The 18,622-nt window shown below is 49.1% G+C and overlaps 1 protein-coding gene across 1 annotated transcript in view; it reads right to left on the minus strand.

The window, feature by feature from the left end:
• Positions 1–18,622, minus strand: part of SLC49A4 (solute carrier family 49 member 4) — a 599,595-nt gene that overhangs the window by 244,779 nt on the left and 336,194 nt on the right. Inside the window, exon 3 of the mRNA XM_069616688.1 lies at positions 16,558–16,823. Within this exon, the coding sequence (XP_069472789.1) occupies positions 16,558–16,823 (266 nt within the window). The remainder of the gene's footprint in view (positions 1–16,557; positions 16,824–18,622) is intronic.

Below are 18,622 nucleotides of genomic sequence, written 5' to 3' on the forward strand. Positions count from 1 at the left end.
ACATTAACAAAATTCAGATTCTCCAGAATAATGCCCTTCGAGCAGCATTGGGTATTGCTAGAAAAGAGCACATCACCGAGGTAAGGAGACAGAATAACTGGCTTTCTACCAGTGACAAAATTCTACTCAAAACCACCTTGCTAACACACAAGTGCCTAAACAACGCTGCACCCCGCTATCTCATAGAAAGATTCAATAGAAAATCCTGCAGTGGGCCCACCAGAACCGCAAACACAAACTGTCTAGTTGTACCGAGGTTCAGATTGACTAAAGCCGGAGGGAGCAGCTTCTCAGTCAAAGCTGCGCAGCTTTGGAACGCCCTACCTCACTCCCTGAGGGCGGACCAAAGCTATCTGAACTTCAGACTCAATATCATTAATTGGCTCAAAGAAAACTACCACTAATGCAGTCCAGTTACTATCCTAATATTCCCATGCAGTATTTGCACTGTAAGAGATACCACAACTACTAGTTGATGGTGAACCTCTATATTTAATTTGCATCATCGTTTGGATTATTCTTATGTACCCACTGACTTTATGTATGTAAATTGTATGTATTATGTAATGATGTATTGATTACTCTTAGTGTTTGCACTCTCCAACTTTATCCACTCTGCATATGTTTGCCTTTCCTTTTTATAACTGTGTAACCCTAAGCTTAAAGTATTCATGTATCCTCTGAGCCCTGCTACCCCTGGGTCTGGCGCGCATTACAAATAAATAAACCAACAAACACTAATTATGCAGATGACACCCAGATACTTATACCCGTCACCAGAGACTACAACACTGATGCGAAATTGCTTAATGACATCTACAGCGTCATCCAGGCCTGGATGGCTAAGCACAGTCTTTGTCTCAATGACGAGAAGACAGAGCTTCTTCTCTTAGGCTCCAAACAGACTAGATAAACAATTCGACTCTTAATATAGACGGTAACACTATCAAGGTCTCCAAGGACGTGAAAGCACTTGGCATATACATAGACTCATCTTCAACTCTATCAAGACAAGTTAATGTGACAGCCTCCTCAACAGCATACACCTGCAAGTTAATTACGGCCTGCAGACCGTTCCTCTCTACACAATCTGTATCTCCATAGTCAGAGCTCTAGTACTCTCCAAACTAGACTACTGTAACGCACTCTAACTTGGAACCAGTCAACAGAACCTGAAAAAGATGCAAGTTTTACAAAACAACGCCATCAGGTCAGCACTGAATAGCCCCACATCCCAACATATATCTGAGTCAAGGCGCAACCTGAATTGGCTGTCAAGCAAAGGATTGCCTTCGAAACCCTCTCACTCACCCTTAAGTGTCTTGCGAATTTAGCACCAAGATACCCGACCAATAACTTCTCATGGAATACCTCAGATCGCCTGACCAGATCTGCGCTGGCCCACTGCCTTAAAATCCCTAGCTTCAAGCTACAAAAGGTAGGAGTCAGCAGCTTTCCCGTCCTAGCAGCCAAATTATGGGACACCCGACCCCTACCACTAGGAGCCGAACTGGACTACCATCCATTCAGGAGAAACGCTAAAACGTGACTCCTCGCCCAAGAGTCCTAGATACCCTTGCCGCATGACTGATCACTACCCAAACCCTTGGAAGCTCACTAAATGTATGTATCAGCACTTCTCTGCTTTATTAACATAAGAAATATACACCTGTATGCTATAATGGCATAGAAGGCTGAAGAGCGATGGTCTTGAGGGTTGACCAAAGCTATGCCAGAGGTTATGAATATTTCTAAACCTTGAAGTCAGCACCTCTTTTGCTTTGCTCTAGTCACCCCGAGTGGGACGGGTATACCCAGACATGTGTCCAGAGCCTGATAAGCCTAGAGACCCAAGCTACACCTCACTGATGAGTCAGAAACATTTCTGGGTTTGCTTGTGGTCTCGTGGAGAAGGGATGTGATCAACCAGTGCAAGCTGGTTCAGTAAGCCAATAGGCTGAGGTGAAAGCCCCAAAAAAAGCTGTTTCATGGAAAGATATATTAAGTCTGCTGAAGCGTTGCGCACAAAATGCCTTTTGATGACTGGACTTGATCAAAACACCAGTACCAAGCAGGCAATCAAGAGTCAAATGCTAGGTCCTGCAGGAATTTACCTTAATGCCTGACTTTGCCATGTCCATGATAAAGGAGAGGACAGAATTCAGGGGACATTCCAGAGCATTTAGTTGTTTATCCAGGCACCAGTTTATAGAACTCTTGGAGTCTTGGAGTCTTTGGCTTGGAGGAGTTAAACGTTCAGGTATAGGAAAATGTGTATCCCCCACCACCCCCCCCAAAATCATAGAAAGGCAAGGACAGCCACCATTACCTTGAAAAATACTTGTGGGTCCAAGCAAAGACCAAAATTGAGGATTCTGAACTGGTAACAATGGGGTGTGGTAGGGAAAATAATATACGTGGTGTGGAGTCCCAAACGGAAGTGTAGGCTTGCATCTGAAGGTCCACAGCACATAGTTCTTCAACAAGGTCAGGCCAGATGATCTGGCTGACAGACGGTGTAAGTGCCATTGAATAGTGATAATTGAATTTTGGCATGAAAGAAATTATGTGATGTATGTATGTTTAGAAATGAGCTGGTGAGTGACGTATGGCCGTTTATTGGTGTACAAATTGACATTTTTTACCCATGGGCGTAGCCATTCTTAACTTTTCTTTTGGAAGTTAAGTGTTGAAGTCTGAGAGATCATCAAAGGGCCTGAGCGGACTATGAAATGAGTCAAAACTGTCAATTCTTCAGATGCCTGATATGAAGTCGCCTTCCCCAATGAAGCGGATGAAACATTTTTCTTAGGGAAATCATCTGAAGGAGTTATGTCTTCAAAGCACCACAGGAGCTGCTAAACCCCCTGAAGTGCCGAGTCCAACAGCTGTCAAGCTCAACCCTGAGGAAAAGGGGAACTGGATAAAATAATTTACTCAGCCTCCTCGAGTTTCAATGTCTCCTTCTAGCTTCAATGTCTGGGACAAGGAGAGAAAAGGGGAAAGAGCTGATCAATCACTTGCCCTATTCTAGCGTTAATCTTTTCCATTGTCCTTTCCCATTCAATGGATAACACCTGTTAAATTGCAGAGAGGTTGATTTCTTGCTTTCTCAGTAATTCAGTAAATCCTCCTTTGACAATTGTTCTAACAGTTGCCTTTCTCCTCCATACTTTATTTGGAAATGTCTCGCGTAAATTCTCTGTATCGTAATCAAACTACTTTTCTAAACTAAACCTATAGTGGTTTCTAACCACTACCTGCCTAGCGTTCCAACCTACACATCTAAACCAGGTCCAAAATGTGAAGTTGCAAGCTACTAGCCAGCCATAAACCCGCACTTGCCAACTCAATTCTATATATCAACAGCACACCATTTCTTACTCGCCAAACACAATTAACATTAGCCAGTGGCTAGTGGAGAGTGCGAGTTTTGCGCTCTGCTCTAAACTATTCTAAATCTATAACTAAAACTTGATTCTTGTCCGGTTCTATTGTCCCAGAGAATGCTTTAAAAAAAAGTAAGGGTAGAGCCAGAGCCTTACGCTCAAAGGTGCGAATCCCTTCATTTCTAGGCTTCAAATGCGCCCAAAAAAACGCTCATAGTGTAACCAGCGTATCTGTACGTTCTGCTGTTTTTAGGAGTCCCCCATGAAACCTCTGCGCAGAGGTCCACTCATTCCTCGGGACTCCCGGCAGGTCTGACCTGCCGGTAGTTCAGGCCCCTACTGGCAGGCTTTTCACTGAAGTACTGGAATCGTTACCAACGGTGCCGGTGCTTCAGGTTTCCCATGGACTCCTAATGGACTCCATGGGAATGGGAACGAACCGTTCCCCTGCCACTTATGATATCCTGGTGGTACCGGGATGTCAGGCGGCGGAAACAGTGTTACGGGGTCGGCGGTCGACCACCCCCTACCGGCGGGTTTTACCACAGACCCGTAATAGGACCCATTATCTTCCGTCCCTGAAAACCCTGGCCGGATCAAAGTGGTTTGAAGATGGAACCAAACGAAAAAGAGCATTGCAACAGATCTTAATTGTACTTCAGCATGCAAGCATGACATCAACCAACTCAAAAAAGGAACAAGTTACTTACCTGTAACTGTTGTTCTCCAGCATGGGTCTGGCATGGATTCACATGCTCATGAATATTCCCCGTCGTCAGGCTGGGAATCCTCGGTAAAGAAAAAACCAGTATCAGTTTCGTTTCTGATCTGTCTTTCGTAGTAATAACCAATCACTGGTCTCTGCGTCATACTGACCACAGCCAATGACTGCCCTCTACCTAAGCACCGCCTCTGGCAGCCATCTTCAGATTTGGAAGCACGTGAAGTGGCAGTATGACCAAGTGAAGAGCCGCAGAGGGGTAGGCGGGAGGGTTCGCATGTGAATCCATGCCAGACCCATGCTGGAGAACAACAGTTACAGGTAAGTAACTTGTTCCTTCTCCAGCATGGGGTCTGGCATGGATTCACATGCTCATGAATAAAGAATACATAGCAGTACACACATGCACAACCACGGGAGGTGGCAAAGGCTCAACATTAAGCATCACATCAAACTCAACATTAAGCATCTTACCTCCTCACCAGGCTCACCTCAGGCGAACAGGTTGCGCAGCACTGCTTGGCCGACCCTGGACTCCTCCCTGGAATCCCGGTCGACGCAGTAGAATTTCGTGAAGGTGTGCGTCGACCTCCACGTAGCAGCCCTGCATATGTCCAGCAGGGGCACACCAGATAGGAACGCCGTGGTAGCTGCGATCGCTCTGGTGGAATGGGCTCTCGGACGGCCAGGCAGCGGTCGGTTTGCCAACCGGTGACAGTACATGATACAGCCGGAGAGCCATCTGGAAATGGAAGCCTTCGAGAGAGCCTTCCCCTGATTGACAGGTCCAAAGTTCACAAAGAGTTGTGACGTCTTCCGAAAACACTTCGTGCGGTCTACGTAGAACTTCAGCGCTCTAGCCACATCCAGCGAGTGCAAAGTCCTCTCAGCCGGCGACGAAGGCGACGGGAAGAACACAGGCAACACCAAGGGTTCGTTGAGATGGAAGTCCGACGGCACCTTGGGCATGAAGGAGGGGTGCGTCCTGAGCACTACCCTCGTGTCGTGGAAAGTCAAGTACGGGGCCTTGCAGGAAAGGGCCTGGATCTCTCCCACTCGTCGTGCGGAGGTGATGGCCACAAGAAAAGCTGTTTTCCACGATAGAAACTTCAACGGGGCCGAGTGCAGAGGCTCGAACGGAGGTCCCATGAGCTTGGTCAGCACCACGTTGAGCTCCCACGCCGGGGCCGGAGCCTTCACCGGCGGGAACGATCTGAACAGTCCCTTCATGAACTCCTTCACCAGACGATGAGACCACAAGGACGTCCGCCCCGTGGTTCTGGTGTATCGGGAGATCGCAGCAAGGTGAATCTTGATGGACGCGTGTGCCAGACCAGCTTTGGCCAGCGTCAGCAGGTACGGCAGTACTTGGGGAGCCGTAATCCGTAGAGGGTTAATCCTCTGTGCGTGGCACCAGACAGAGAACCTCTTCCATTTGTGTCCGTAGCATTTAAGAGTCGAGGACGCCCTGGCCTTTGCAAGAACCTCTCTGCAATCGGCCGGTATGTCGTATCCTCCAAACTCTAGCGCTGCAGGAGCCAGGCCTGCAAGTTCAGCGACTTCGGGTCGTGGTGGAGGATGGCGCCTCCTTCCCTGGAGAGTAGATCCGCGTCCGCCGGCAGCTTGATCGGCGGGGACGCTGACAAGTCCAGAAGGTCCGGGAACCATATCTGCCTCGGCCACGCAGGTGCAACGAGGATCATCCTGCACCGTGACCTCTTGAGCTGGTTGACGAGCCGGATTAGCAGAGGCAAGGGAGGGAACGCGTAGAGGAACAGGCCCTCCCAGGGGAACGAGAAAGCATCGCCCATGCTCCTCGTCTGGGGAAACCTGCTGGCGAACCTCCGGCACTTGGTGTTCGTCGCCGTCGCGAACAGGTCGATCTGGGGTGTGCCCCACCGTCGGAAGAGGCGATCCACCAGATCCTGCCGTAGTTCCCACTCGTGGCACGAGCGCAGCTCCCTGCTGAGTGAGTCGGCGATGGTGTTTTTTATCCCTGCCAGATGAAACGGCACCAGAAAAATCCCTTGGGCGACGGCCCAATGCCACAGGTCCTGCGCCTCCTTGGACAGCGCTGGGGACCTGGTTCCGCCCTGTTTCCTGATGTAAAACATGGTGGTGGTGTTGTCGGTGAAGATCCTCACCACCTTGCCCTTGAGGGACGGAAGGAAGGACCTGGGGGCCCAAAACACTGCACGGAGCTCCAGGACGTTGATATGCAGGGACTTCTCCGTCGGGAGCCAGAGTCCTCTTGCGTGCAGATTTTCGGTGTGCGCTCCCCACCCTTCCAGGGAGGCATCCGTGGTCACAGTCTCCTGGTGGGCTGGGGTCTGGAAGTCCATGCCCGCCGTCAGATGCGCGCGGGTGCCCCACCACCGTATCGCTCGTCGGAAACTCTCGTCGAGCTTGATCCTTTCCTCGAAGCTGCCCGTCGTCTGGATCCAGCGCGCATCCAGGAATTCTTGCAACGGGCGCATCCGGAGCCTGCACATGGGAATGAGGTAGATGCAGGAAGACATCATCCCGAGGAGGGACTTGATGGACCTCACCTTGGCCGCGTCGGCCACCAACATCCGTTGCACCTTGCCCAAGATGGTCCTGGTCCTCTCCTCCGACGGGGAGGCCAGAAGGGACACTGTGTCGAGCCTCGCTCCCAGAAACAGTGCGACTTGCGCGGGCACCAGGTGGGATTTGGCGTAGTTCACGGAGAATCCCAGGTCCGTGAGGAGTTGGACGGTCCTTGCCGTGTGGACCACGGCGAGCTCCCTCGTCTTGGCGCGGATGAGCCAGTCGTCCAGGTAGGGGTAGACGTGAATCCCCTCGCGGCGCAGCTGCGCCGCCACCGGTGCGAGGCACTTGGTGAATACCCTGGGTGCCGACCGTAGTCCGAAGGGAAGGGCTTTGAACTGGTAATGACGCCCTTGGACCACGAATCTGAGGAATTTTCGGTGCCCCTTTAGGATGGGAATGTGGAAGTAGGCATCCTCCAAATCCAACGACGATAGGAAGTCTCCTTCCTCCAGCTGACCCAGGACGTGCTGGAGGGTGACCATCCGGAACTTCTGCGCCTTGATGAACTTGTTCAGACGTCGCAGGTCTAGGATGGGGCGCCATCCTCCCGTCTTCTTCTTCACGAGGAAGTATCGCGAGTAGACTCCGGAGCCCCGAAGCCTCTTTGGGACGAGTTCGATGGCGCCCTTTCTGAGCATCGCCTTTACCTCCAGGAGAAGTTGAGGGACGTGAAGTTCTTTCCTGGCCACGGGGGGGACGCGCGGGCACCTTCTTTGAAACTCGAGCGCGTGGCCCCGGGCCAGGGCGTCCAGCACCCAACGGTCGGTGGAGATGGACTCCCACACGCTGACGAAGCCCGCCAGCCGGCCTCCCACCGGGGTGCTTCGGTGGGGGCCCGACCCCACGGCCGGTTCAATCCTGCTTGGACGCGGCCTTGCCGCCTTGACCTCCTTGGCGACGACGGCGGGGTCCGCTAGACTTGCCTCGTCCTCTGTAGGCCTCTTGCGACGACGAGCGGGCCGCTTGACGGTAGGAAGCGAAACCGCCGCCGGAACCTTTGGAGGCGCCCTTGCCTCCGCCACTCCGAAAAGGCGTTCGTCGTTGCTGCAGGACTCCAAGGGCCCTGGCCGTCTCAGTATCCGCCTTGATGGCCTGAAGGGAATCGTCCACTGTCTTCCCAAACAGGTTGTTCCCGTCGAAGGGCATGTCCAGGACTCTGGTCTGGACGTCCTGCCGAAAGTCCGTAGCTTTGAGCCATCCACGACGTCGAAGGCAAACGCCGTTGCCCAGCTGGCGGAACCCAGTGTCGGCGATGTCCGTCGCCACGGTGATGGCGTGGTCCGAGGCCACCTCACCTTCCTGCAGGATCTCCAGGGCCTCCGCCCTCTTGTCGTCCGGCAGAAAATCCAGCAGGGGAGCTATCTTGTACCAGAGCTCCCTGTCGTAGCGGGCCACGATAGCCAAGGCGTTGGCCGCTTTAATCGCCGTCGCTGCCGACGAGATGACTCTACGTCCCATAGCATCCAATTTCTTTCCCTCGCCGTCCGGCGGGGAAGTCGATGTGGAGGCCGCACCCCCCCCCGCTTTCTTCCTGGCTGCCGCGGAGACAACGGAGTCCGGGGTAGGCTGCGCCCGGAGGCATAGGGGGGCCGTGTCCGGGACCCGGTACTTTTTCTCGTACTGGTCTCTTCTAGCTGGCGTCGTGGAAGGGTTCTTGAGGAGGGAAAGGCCCTCATCCCAAATGTCGTCCAACAGAGGCACTGCGAGGACCGTCTTCCTCTTGGCCTCGCGCCGCTGATAAAGGAAGCCTTCCTTTTTCTTCTCCTCAGGGCAGAGTTGGAAAAGCTCGGAAGCCCTGGAGATCATGGAGTGGAAAGATCCGATCTCGTCGGGCGGAGAAGCCCTGGTGGGAGGCGACGACGGAAAATCCTCGTCGTATGCCTCGTCGTCCGTACCCGTCGCTGCCGTGTCAGTCCCCGTATCATCCCCTCGGGTGGACGGGGAGGAGGGCTGGACGGGGCGCGACGGTTGAAAAGGAGGTGGTGGATGGATCCTTCTTTTCTTGGTAGGGGGAACACCAGAAGGTCCCGGTTCTGGATCCCCCGACGGGAGAGGTTCCTCCGTCGGTAACGGTAGCCTCGTCCTTATCTCGGAGCATAAGGACTGTATGGCCAACAAAATGGGCGCCGAGTTGTCTTGCGGCGCTGGCAGAGGGGAATCCGACGGGCGAGCAGGGGCCCCGTCGGTATCCTCGACGATGTCGTCGTCGTCACCTGCGTCGGGGTCCATTCCGACGGGCTGGCCTTCTTCCACGCCTAGGCCGTGGCTTAAGACCTCGATCAGCTCCTCTTCTGAGGTTGAGGCCGAATCTACGACGACGCCCTGCCCCCCCTTCTTCTTCCCCACGGAGGGTTTCACGGGGGTCCTATCGATGGGCACAAAGGAAGACTCCCTCCGCGGAGGCAGGGAGATTCTGGGCCCTGAGGTCGCCACCACTGGTGTAGCCACCACAGGCTGAGCCAGGGCCGCCGCGACCGTTTCGATAGAGGGCTTGGTCGGATGGATCAAGGCCTTCACCACCTTAGGTGCGCTCACCGCCTTATCCTTGAGGGAGGGGGCACTGCCACGCTCCTCCTCTGCCTTAGAGCTCGACCGGGGCCTCTCCAGGAGCTTCGCCGGGTGCTCGGCCTTCCTCTTACCCGACCCAGAGCGTTGGCTCGTGGTTGATGGTGCCGGGGAGGGTGCGCCCTGCCTGGCGCCCGTAGAGCCCGACCGTTCGGCGCTCCCGGTGCCAGCGGACTCGCGGTGCTTGGCCTTATGTTGGGCCCCCGTCGCCGGGGCGCCCTCAAAGGTCTTAGAAGACCGCTCGGATTTCTTCTTCTTCTCGCCAGACGGGCTCTTACCCTCCAGCCAGTTGGCGAGACGTTGATGGCGGTCCTTCATGGTCCGTTCCGACATGTTGCCGCAAAACGCACAGTCCTTCTCCACGTGCGTCTTGTCCTCATGAAGGCAGTAAAGGCAGAAAGAGTGTTCGTCCTCCTTGAAGACGTTCTGCAGCTGGCATCCAGGGCAGACCCTGAACAGCTTTCCGGGCGTCGAGCTTCCCTTCTCCTGGGCCATCTCCGAGACCGGGCCTGAGAAGCTTCTGGAGTCCTTCGAAGCGTAGCTCGACGAAATCTTCACCCTTGAGGGGCACAGATGAATCCGACACGGGTCCCCGTTGATCGGATGTAGGATCGGTGGAGCTTGAGGCTCTTTTGACCGAAAGAATCGAAGTTTTTTGTGAAAAAGCGCGAAAAATAGCACTAACGCTCGAGAGCAATAGCACGAGGATCCCAACACATGAACGTGCGGTAAAAATCTGAAGATGGCTGCCAGAGGCGGTGCTTAGGTAGAGGGCAGTCATTGGCTGTGGTCAGTATGACGCAGAGACCAGTGATTGGTTATTACTACGAAAGACAGATCAGAAACGAAACTGATACTGGTTTTTTCTTTACCGAGGATTCCCAGCCTGACGACGGGGAAAATTCATGAGCATGTGAATCCATGCCAGACCCCATGCTGGAGAACAAGCTGTTACATGGGACCCAGATCATTCAATTCTTCATGGAATGGATGGTATGGATCTAGGTATATGTGAAACCAGGTATGCTTCTCATAGGTAACAAAGATGCGGATTGGGAAAGCGAGGGGCACAGTGATGAGATTGGCTGCTTCCACCTATTTGCCTGTTCCAGATCGGCCGGAAGGCGATAGCCCGCCTGAGACACCTAAGGCCTGAAACTTGAGGCCTATCGTCTGTCCACGGAAGTCCGTGACGTGGCACCCCCTTTTCGCCTTACAAGTAGCGAGATCTGCGTGACAATTCCCACCCTTGCTCTCCACACCATCGCCAATCTGAAGTGAGAACTATTGATCAATGTCAATAACTACAACTGCATCCATATACTTACTCTTAAGACACACACTACCGTAAAGACTCGTGAAGAAAACAAGATACTAGGCAGACCTATCTCTAAAGCAGAACATTGTTATAGGCACCTTTATTTAGCACTGCATTTATGCTTCACTCGCTCTGTGTTCTTCCGTAACTTGCCCAAACTTGCCCAAACCCATGACCATAACTATGGAGTTATTATTATTATTATTATTATTATTATTATGCTAGTGTCAAATCGACCTGCAACCGTTGTAATCAAAGTATCGTTATTTCTGCTGTTTTGGTCTGCAAGTCACAGCTCATTATCCAGCATCACCCTGCATAGAAAGCTGTCTGAATCAGCCTGCTATACGCTGCATACCTTACATGTGCTTCTCATTCCACCTACATGGCCTGCGTCGCCTGCCCTAGCTCTTAGCTGCTCTTACCTGCCTCTCCTTACGGTACCCTTCTAGAGCCTCATACACAGTTAATACTGAATTCAAAATAAATGAGGTATTCTGACATTTCCTGTCATACAAAGCTAATTTCTATCGGATTGAACGGCACATGTGGCCAGAAATTGCATAATCCATATTGCCCGTAAACACCTCTCACTGATTAACTTAATTAACCTATAGTTTACCTGCCTTTACTCTGCTGCCTAAAAATAACGTGAAATTGCAATTTTGTCATATCAATGGTGCAGCAGTGCAGTGTATATTTGTGTGCTGTATAGTTTGTTCTGATCTGTATGCTTTCCTACAATTGTAACTCTCCTTGCCAATGTTGATCTGCACTGCTGCTCTTGAAGGAGTTTGCTATAAGATGCACTTACATCGCTGTCTATTAGTTGATTCCCTGCATTCGGAGTGATCTTGTCCTCAAGCCTCCACATGCTAGGGTGTCCTTCAGGATAGATAGTGCACTGATCATCATCCCTTCCATGCTCAGCGGCCCTGATCTCATACTTTGCAGCCCTTTAACCATAGTATATAGCCATCCTTGTGATCACCTCAACAGCCAGCTTCTACTCTTGGACTGTGACTGACCACTTTCAGTCAGGGCTTAAATACCCAACAATGGCCAGGTCACCATCATACCATTGGGGATCAAACCTACTAAATTTATGCCACCTTTGAAATTCAACCTTCCTCACATAACTATTAAGCCAACCCCATTCCTACCTGAACTAAACCTTGGCACCAAGTACTACAATACTGACCTAGCGGCACCCTCTGAATTGGTAGTTACCTTAACCCTTAGCCAATGGATTAAGCTATACGCCACCAAAACAACACCTAACCAGCCTTGTTCCTTGGAAGTTAGAAATAGTAGGCTTGGCTCTAGATTTACTAGTTACTGCTCTCCTCTGACTAAACCTCTAGATAAACCAAAGTCTCCACTGGCGATAGATAACCCAACACTTATGATCTATCATAAGAAAATAACTAGAGCAAATAACAAAAGAAAAAGCCCTACATTGACCCATATCACCAACCCCTATATCAAAGGTGCTTTAATAAATTCCAGATCTATGGTGGCCCATACCATAGACATAGCCGACACAATCAACACCAGAGAACTAGACTTCCTAGCCAATTCAGAGACTTGACTCCATGATGCGGCAGGGCCTTTTCCGTTACTGGCTATTCCAGAAAAGTATACTATGATAAGAGCAGATAGAACAACCTCAAACTCAGGTGGCATCGCTATCATCGCAAAGTCAAGCCAAGGGCTCAGATTAGCTACTTTCCCTGACGTGAAGTCTTGTGAACTACTCACGGTGAAATTAACCACCTCTTATTCCAGCACCTTAATCGTACACCCCCAGGTCCAATTGGAATATTTGAGGAAGACATCTCTACCGTACCTTCAGTAAACAACTAACTATCCTCGCAAGTCTTACTGCTAGGGGATTTCAACTTGGGTTTCCTCTACCCTAATGACAAAGATGCCATGACCTTGTCTGAAACCCTATCAGAACTTGGGCTAACTCAAAGAGTTAGCAAACCTACCCATGAGAAAGGTAGAATATTAGACTGGGTATTGGACCTCAATTGCGAGACGGAAATCACATCTATCGAACCTCAAATTTGGACCGACCATTACCTAGTATAATTTACCACTCTTGCCAAGAGAGTGCCAAATAAGACTACATGATAGCCCCACTGCTTCTTACTAGGAACAAAAGGAACATCACAGCAGACAAGATTCTGCCACTCCTGCTTCCTTCATTGAATGCTGCACCAGAGTCCTCGGACCCAGCTGCACTAGTAGATCTAAATAACACCACCATCACTCACTCAAGCACTAGATGCCATCACTCCACTCAAATTGTGAAAAGGTAAACCTATAGCCCTCCTTAACTCCTGGTTCACTCCACAGCTAAAAGCCCTGCGATCAGAGAAGAGAAAAGTGGAATTCCAGTGGAAAAATATGTCATTCAAAGAAAACAAACATAATCTGAATGAACTGTCTACTAAGTATAAAACAGAAATATTATGGACCAAATGTGAAACGTATAACAGGATCAACAAAGCCGGCTCCAGCACTAGGGAACTCTTTGTGATTGTGAGGGAAATGGAATCCCCCACCCCTCCAGAAGACGCGTGTATAAAGGATAAAGTATGGTGTACTAACATCCAAAAAGCACTATCTAACAAAATTGCCACCCTCCAAAATAAAATGGCAGAAAAAAGGCTTAACCTCACCCAACTAGATACTTCCAACAGCTACCAAGAACTACACAAACTTTTACAGGAATTCAAATTCTCCCAAATCAACCCCCCTCTCACACCCCTAGGAGGCGGAAGAGATCATTGCTTCACTTCAACCTTCAAAATGCCAGGGCAATACCTGCCCAGCATAAATTATCAAAAATGCGGCCAGAGATTTTGCACCATTTGTCTTTAAATTAATAAATGCCTCATTCCATACTTGTAATCTTCCTACCAATCTTAAGGATGCAAGGGTACTACCACTGCTAAAGAAAGCTTCACTGGACCCATCCATTCCATCCAACTATAGGCCAATCACAACTGTCCCGTTTTTAATCGAAATCATTGACAAAGCGGCATATCTCCAGATTTAGCAATATCTTGAGATCAACAACCTCTTAGGACTAAGTGTTACGCTCACCTGGTACCCACGGGGACGCCACCCAGCCCTGGTTGGATGATTTGCATTCTTGAACCCTCTCCCGGTCCCTTGGTAAGGCCTCTGGTTAAAGATGGGTTTGCAATATAGGAGAGCTGGATTCAATACCAGATTGTCTTTATGTTTTCCCACCTCCCTTGGCTTCAACTCCTTCCTCCCCCTTGGGCCTTCTCCTCACCTTAATATTGTAGAAGGTGGATTCTTCCTTCCTGCTCCTGGTGGCAGGGGAGAGTAGATTTGGGGGACGAGCAGCGACCAGGTTACTTCACTGGTGCAAGCACCCCCTGTAGGAATCCAGGCCTGCTGCGACTCCGTAGGTTTGCTGCTTTACAGTCTTTATATGCAGTTCTTATGTTCCTCTTAGTTCTAATAATAATGTCTTGCTTCTTTCCTTTTATGGTAAGAAAAGGTATTTTGGAGTTGTCATGAAGTTTGAAGATAAGCATGGGCCGGTAGGCGAAAGCGCGGTGTGCGCGATGCTGTCCGGTGAGTAATGCGCGATGCTGTTTCGCCTTTTATATTGCTACCCTGTGGCTTTTCTCTCCTTGCAGGTTGCGATGTTCCTCGCCGAGCGCCGTAATGTTCCAGCAATGATACTGACCAGGAGATGACTACCCAGGTAAGAATTGTGTGGCTTTCTTCATTCAGAAGGAAACGTGAGTAAACGCTTACTAATGCGGTCTTTCTTTCTCCTCTTTCCAGGTTATGGTATTCCAGGGTGCATGCGGTGCCGGATGATGGAGTTCGTACATTCAGGTGAGTGGAACTGAAGTCGGCGATGGATTGAAGACAGAATACTGTTCCAGGTAATTTTCGTAGTGTTCTTTCTCTCTCTGTAGGTCCTTGGTTTCAGGTAAACTGGCATCAAAGAACTGGACACGGTGAGCGTTACGCTGCCCACAGCAGAATAACGCAAAGCATGTTCTGCTGTTTGGGTGTGGTTTGAATAGTCTCAGGTAAAGTAGTCCAGGTAAAATAGTCCCAGGCCTGCCACACCCAAAGTAGTCCAGGTAAAATAGTCCCAGGCCTGCCACACCCAAAAGACTAGACCGCATAGCTCAGTTCCTTGTAACTGAGCTATGTGTGTGCCTCCATGTTGGCTGAACCCCCCCCCCAAAAGTTAAATAGTCCCAAGTAAATAGTCCCATTCTAATGTTGGTCTTCATGATGGTTATGAACCTGGCGGCAAAGGCGCCAGGACTGACTCCAAGAGAGTCTTGGATGAGGTTTTAAGGACTTTGACCTGGCCCTAACTGGAAGGCTGACTTGCCAGTGAGGGCCAGGGGCAAGGGTCATGACACTAAGACAATCAAGCTTCGGACCACTTCACGGTACAGAAGCCGCCTTAATAGATTTGAAAATGCAAATTGACCAACTGAAAGACAATAGAAAATGTGCCTTACTACTACTTCTAGACCTATTGGCTGCTTTCGACTTGGTAGATTATCAGAGTGCTGGTCATACACTTGTCCACTGCAGCTAACTTCTCCTGAGAAACCACCAACTAGAGCCAATCCTTTCTTAACAACAGGTCAATGAGAGTCTTCTCCCCGTCAGCTTCAGCCGACCCTTCTCTCATCACTTGTGGCGTAACGCAAGGTTCATGTGTCTCACCCACCATGTATAATATATTTACTAACCCTCAGTTTGATGACTTGGACCATCTGGGTGTCACATACACTAATTATGCAGACGACACTCAGATACTCCTATCGCTTTCAGGTGATTATGAGACAGACCTGCCTCTGGTCAATAGAATATACTCAATCATTCAGGCATGGATGGCAGCTCATGGCCTATGCCTGAATGATGACAAAACTGATATCCTGATCTTAGGAGTACTGGCCAACCTCAAACTTGGCAGCCAATATACCTCTTTCAATATTGATGCTATTAAAATCAATGTCTCGAAGGAAACCAAAACCTTAGGATTCTATTTGGATTTGGCATTTTACTTGGCTAAACAAGTTACCGCCACGGCCTCCGCAACAGGTTTTACATGCAAGTTCATTCATGCATTGCAAACCTTTTTTATCTATCAATAGCTGCATCAACTTAGCGAGAGCGCTAATCCTATCCAAACTAGATTATTGTAACGCCCTTTATGCAGGAGCTAACAAAAAGAATCTGAACAAACTTCAGACTTTACAAAATAATGCATTGAGAACAGCTTTTAGCATCCCTAAGAGACAATACATCTCTGAGGCCAGAAGAAACAACAAATGGCTTTCCATTAAGGATAGTATTCAGCTCAAAATAGTCTCCATCACTCATAAATGCCTAAACAATGGTGCCCCACAGTACCCAAGTGAAAAAATCACTAAAAAACATTGCTGTACCTACTAGGTCAGCAAATTCGCATTACATAGCAATGCCTAAATATAACCTGAAAAAGGCTAGCAGCGTTAACTTTCCTGTTCAGGCAGCCCATTACTGGAACTCTCTCCCTATTCACCTTCGAATTGACCAGACCTTCCAAAGCTTTAGGAAACATAAAAAAATTGGTTAGTGTCAAATTATATCTGACCATGTAAGCTTTCTTCCTTCTAGTCCTGCCCCACTCTGATTCTGCCTTGCACTGTACCATGACCGTTCTTCAGGCATGTCAATAGCGCCCCTCTATATTGCTTGTAAATATCCTGCCTTGTACATATTGTTTGAGACTGTGTTTACTAAAAGGTGCACTTCATATTGTCTGTAAATATCTTCTCGTAAATTTCTTTGTGCAAATGTTTTTCTATGCATATGTAACCTCTGTAAGCTCTGTAATGCGCCCAGATGCCTACGGGTTCGGTGCGCTTACCAAATCAATAAAAAAAAACAAGTTTTATAATAAAGTACATTAATTTAATAATTACCTGCATACATTACAGCCTCGATGCGGTCCCTCATTTCGCCCCGGTGACCATGTGGTGAGGCAAGAGGGGCAGTACCATTCGGGCCTGGTACCACCAGCGGTCCAACCAGAAATGCACAAGCTCCACCAAAATAATTAAGCATTGACGCAATGGCAGTTGCTGTGGCACGTTCATCTGGAGAAAACCACGTGGTGGAGAGGAACGGAGCAGCATTCATTACAGTGGGGCCTGCTAAGCCATTGAACAACTGTCCTGCATGGATCAGTCTGAAATAGATAAAAATAAAAATAAAAAAAGAGGTTGATAATGGCTTTGTAGCATTGTAAGGTGCATGAATAGATTCATGGGAGATGAACAATATGTTATTTGTTTATAAAAAATGACAACCGAGAAATACAGTTTTGCCACAAAAACACGTACAACATTTACCATTGATAACAAAGCAGAGAGGACATGGGTCCTTTACAATGGGGTTGGAGAATGCGACTTGAAGACCAGATGTTGCAGAAGGCAAAAACGTAAACAGAGGACAAGAGAGAATGACACAGGAACAAGATTGTTGGAGAAAGGGCTAAATTAAGGATGGAGGGGTGGCTGAAAAGTGCTTTTGGGTTGTCCGTGAAGGGTAAGCAGAGAGGAAAACGGGGTGATGCAGTAGAGTAGAGAGCTAGGAAACCGGTTATTCAGAAAGGAGGGCTTTGAGGTTGGATTTAAATAGTGGTAGAGTTGGAGTAGTACGGAGAGGGAGAGAGCGGAAACAAGAGGGAGCATTGGGAGCTCGAGTGGTGGCAGGGAGGTGAGCAGAGGATGATCGTAATGAGCGAGGAGGAGAGTAGGGAGTGAGATGAGCAGATAGGTAGGGTGGAGGAGTCCATGGATAATTTTGAAGATGATGAGAAGAGGTTTATACTTAGCCCTTTGTTTCATAGATAGCCAGCCAATCTGGCGACGGGTGGAGGAGGTAGTTATCCAGATGCGAAGCAGCATAGCTTGGAAGGCCATAGACGAGACTTGCACAGTAGTCTGATCTGGAGAGATGAGCTGTTTAGCAGTATTGAAAGGAAGAAGATGACAGATTTTCTGATATTGAGGAGGTTGAGTCTGGCTACAGTGGCAGATTAGGAGATGAAGATCGAGAAGTTGTATGATGGGTCGAAGATGATATCAAGGTTACAAGCAGAAGCAGAGTAAGGAAGGTAGTCCAGAGAGAAGAGAAGAAGAATGGGAGAGGAAGATATAGCCGGTTTGGCTGGGAAGTAGAGAACTTCAGTCTTAGTGGAGCATGAACGAGGGAGACGCCATCCAATATTTCATGGCAGAGAAACAGTTTGACATTTTCGACAACAGTTCATCGGATAAGGAGTGAAAGGAGAAGATGTTCCGAGGGTCATCATCAAAGAGTTGATAGGAGAAGCCGTAAGAGGAGATCAGGGAGGCAAAAGCTGAAGTCTAGAGAGTGAAAAGAAGGGGACCAAGGACAGACCCATGGGGAACTCAAACATTAAGGGTGTTGAGTTTGTTTGTTTGTTTATTTATTTGGTATTGCGCGCCAAACCCATTAGGTAGCCGGGCGCGGTAGAGGTCAAGACACCTTAAACTTGGTTACATAATGTGTACAAAGAAGCATATGATAATTTGAAGATAGGCTGCCAGGATAGTTACAGTGGCATACAGAAGGAAGCAGATTAAGAGACATGCAGCAGAGACAATAGTGTAAGGTACCGGGAAGGTAAGCTAGCAGTCATTTGTTCGTAGCCATTTAATTACATTGAGTCTAAATTTAAGATATGGATGTTCCTTTTTGAGGTCATGCGGTAGTGCATTCCAAGTTTGTGCTGCAATAACTGGGAAGCTAGATCCTCCAGCTGTGACACGTTTAAATCTAGGTGTTTCCAGGGTATGGGCATTGGCTGTTCTCGTTGGGCGTGTGGACGATCTTCTATTTATCCTTTCAGCAAGGTAGGGTGGGGCCAAGTTGTTTAAGCATTTGGAGGTAAGGGAGGCTGTTTTTAGAAGTATCCTGTCAGATATGTTTAGCCAACGAACCTCTCTTCTTGCATTAGAA

This window comes from Ambystoma mexicanum, chromosome 9, assembly GCF_040938575.1.
Source record: "Ambystoma mexicanum isolate Mex_15411 chromosome 9, UKY_AmexF1_1, whole genome shotgun sequence".
NCBI classification, from domain to species: domain Eukaryota; kingdom Metazoa; phylum Chordata; class Amphibia; order Caudata; family Ambystomatidae; genus Ambystoma; species Ambystoma mexicanum.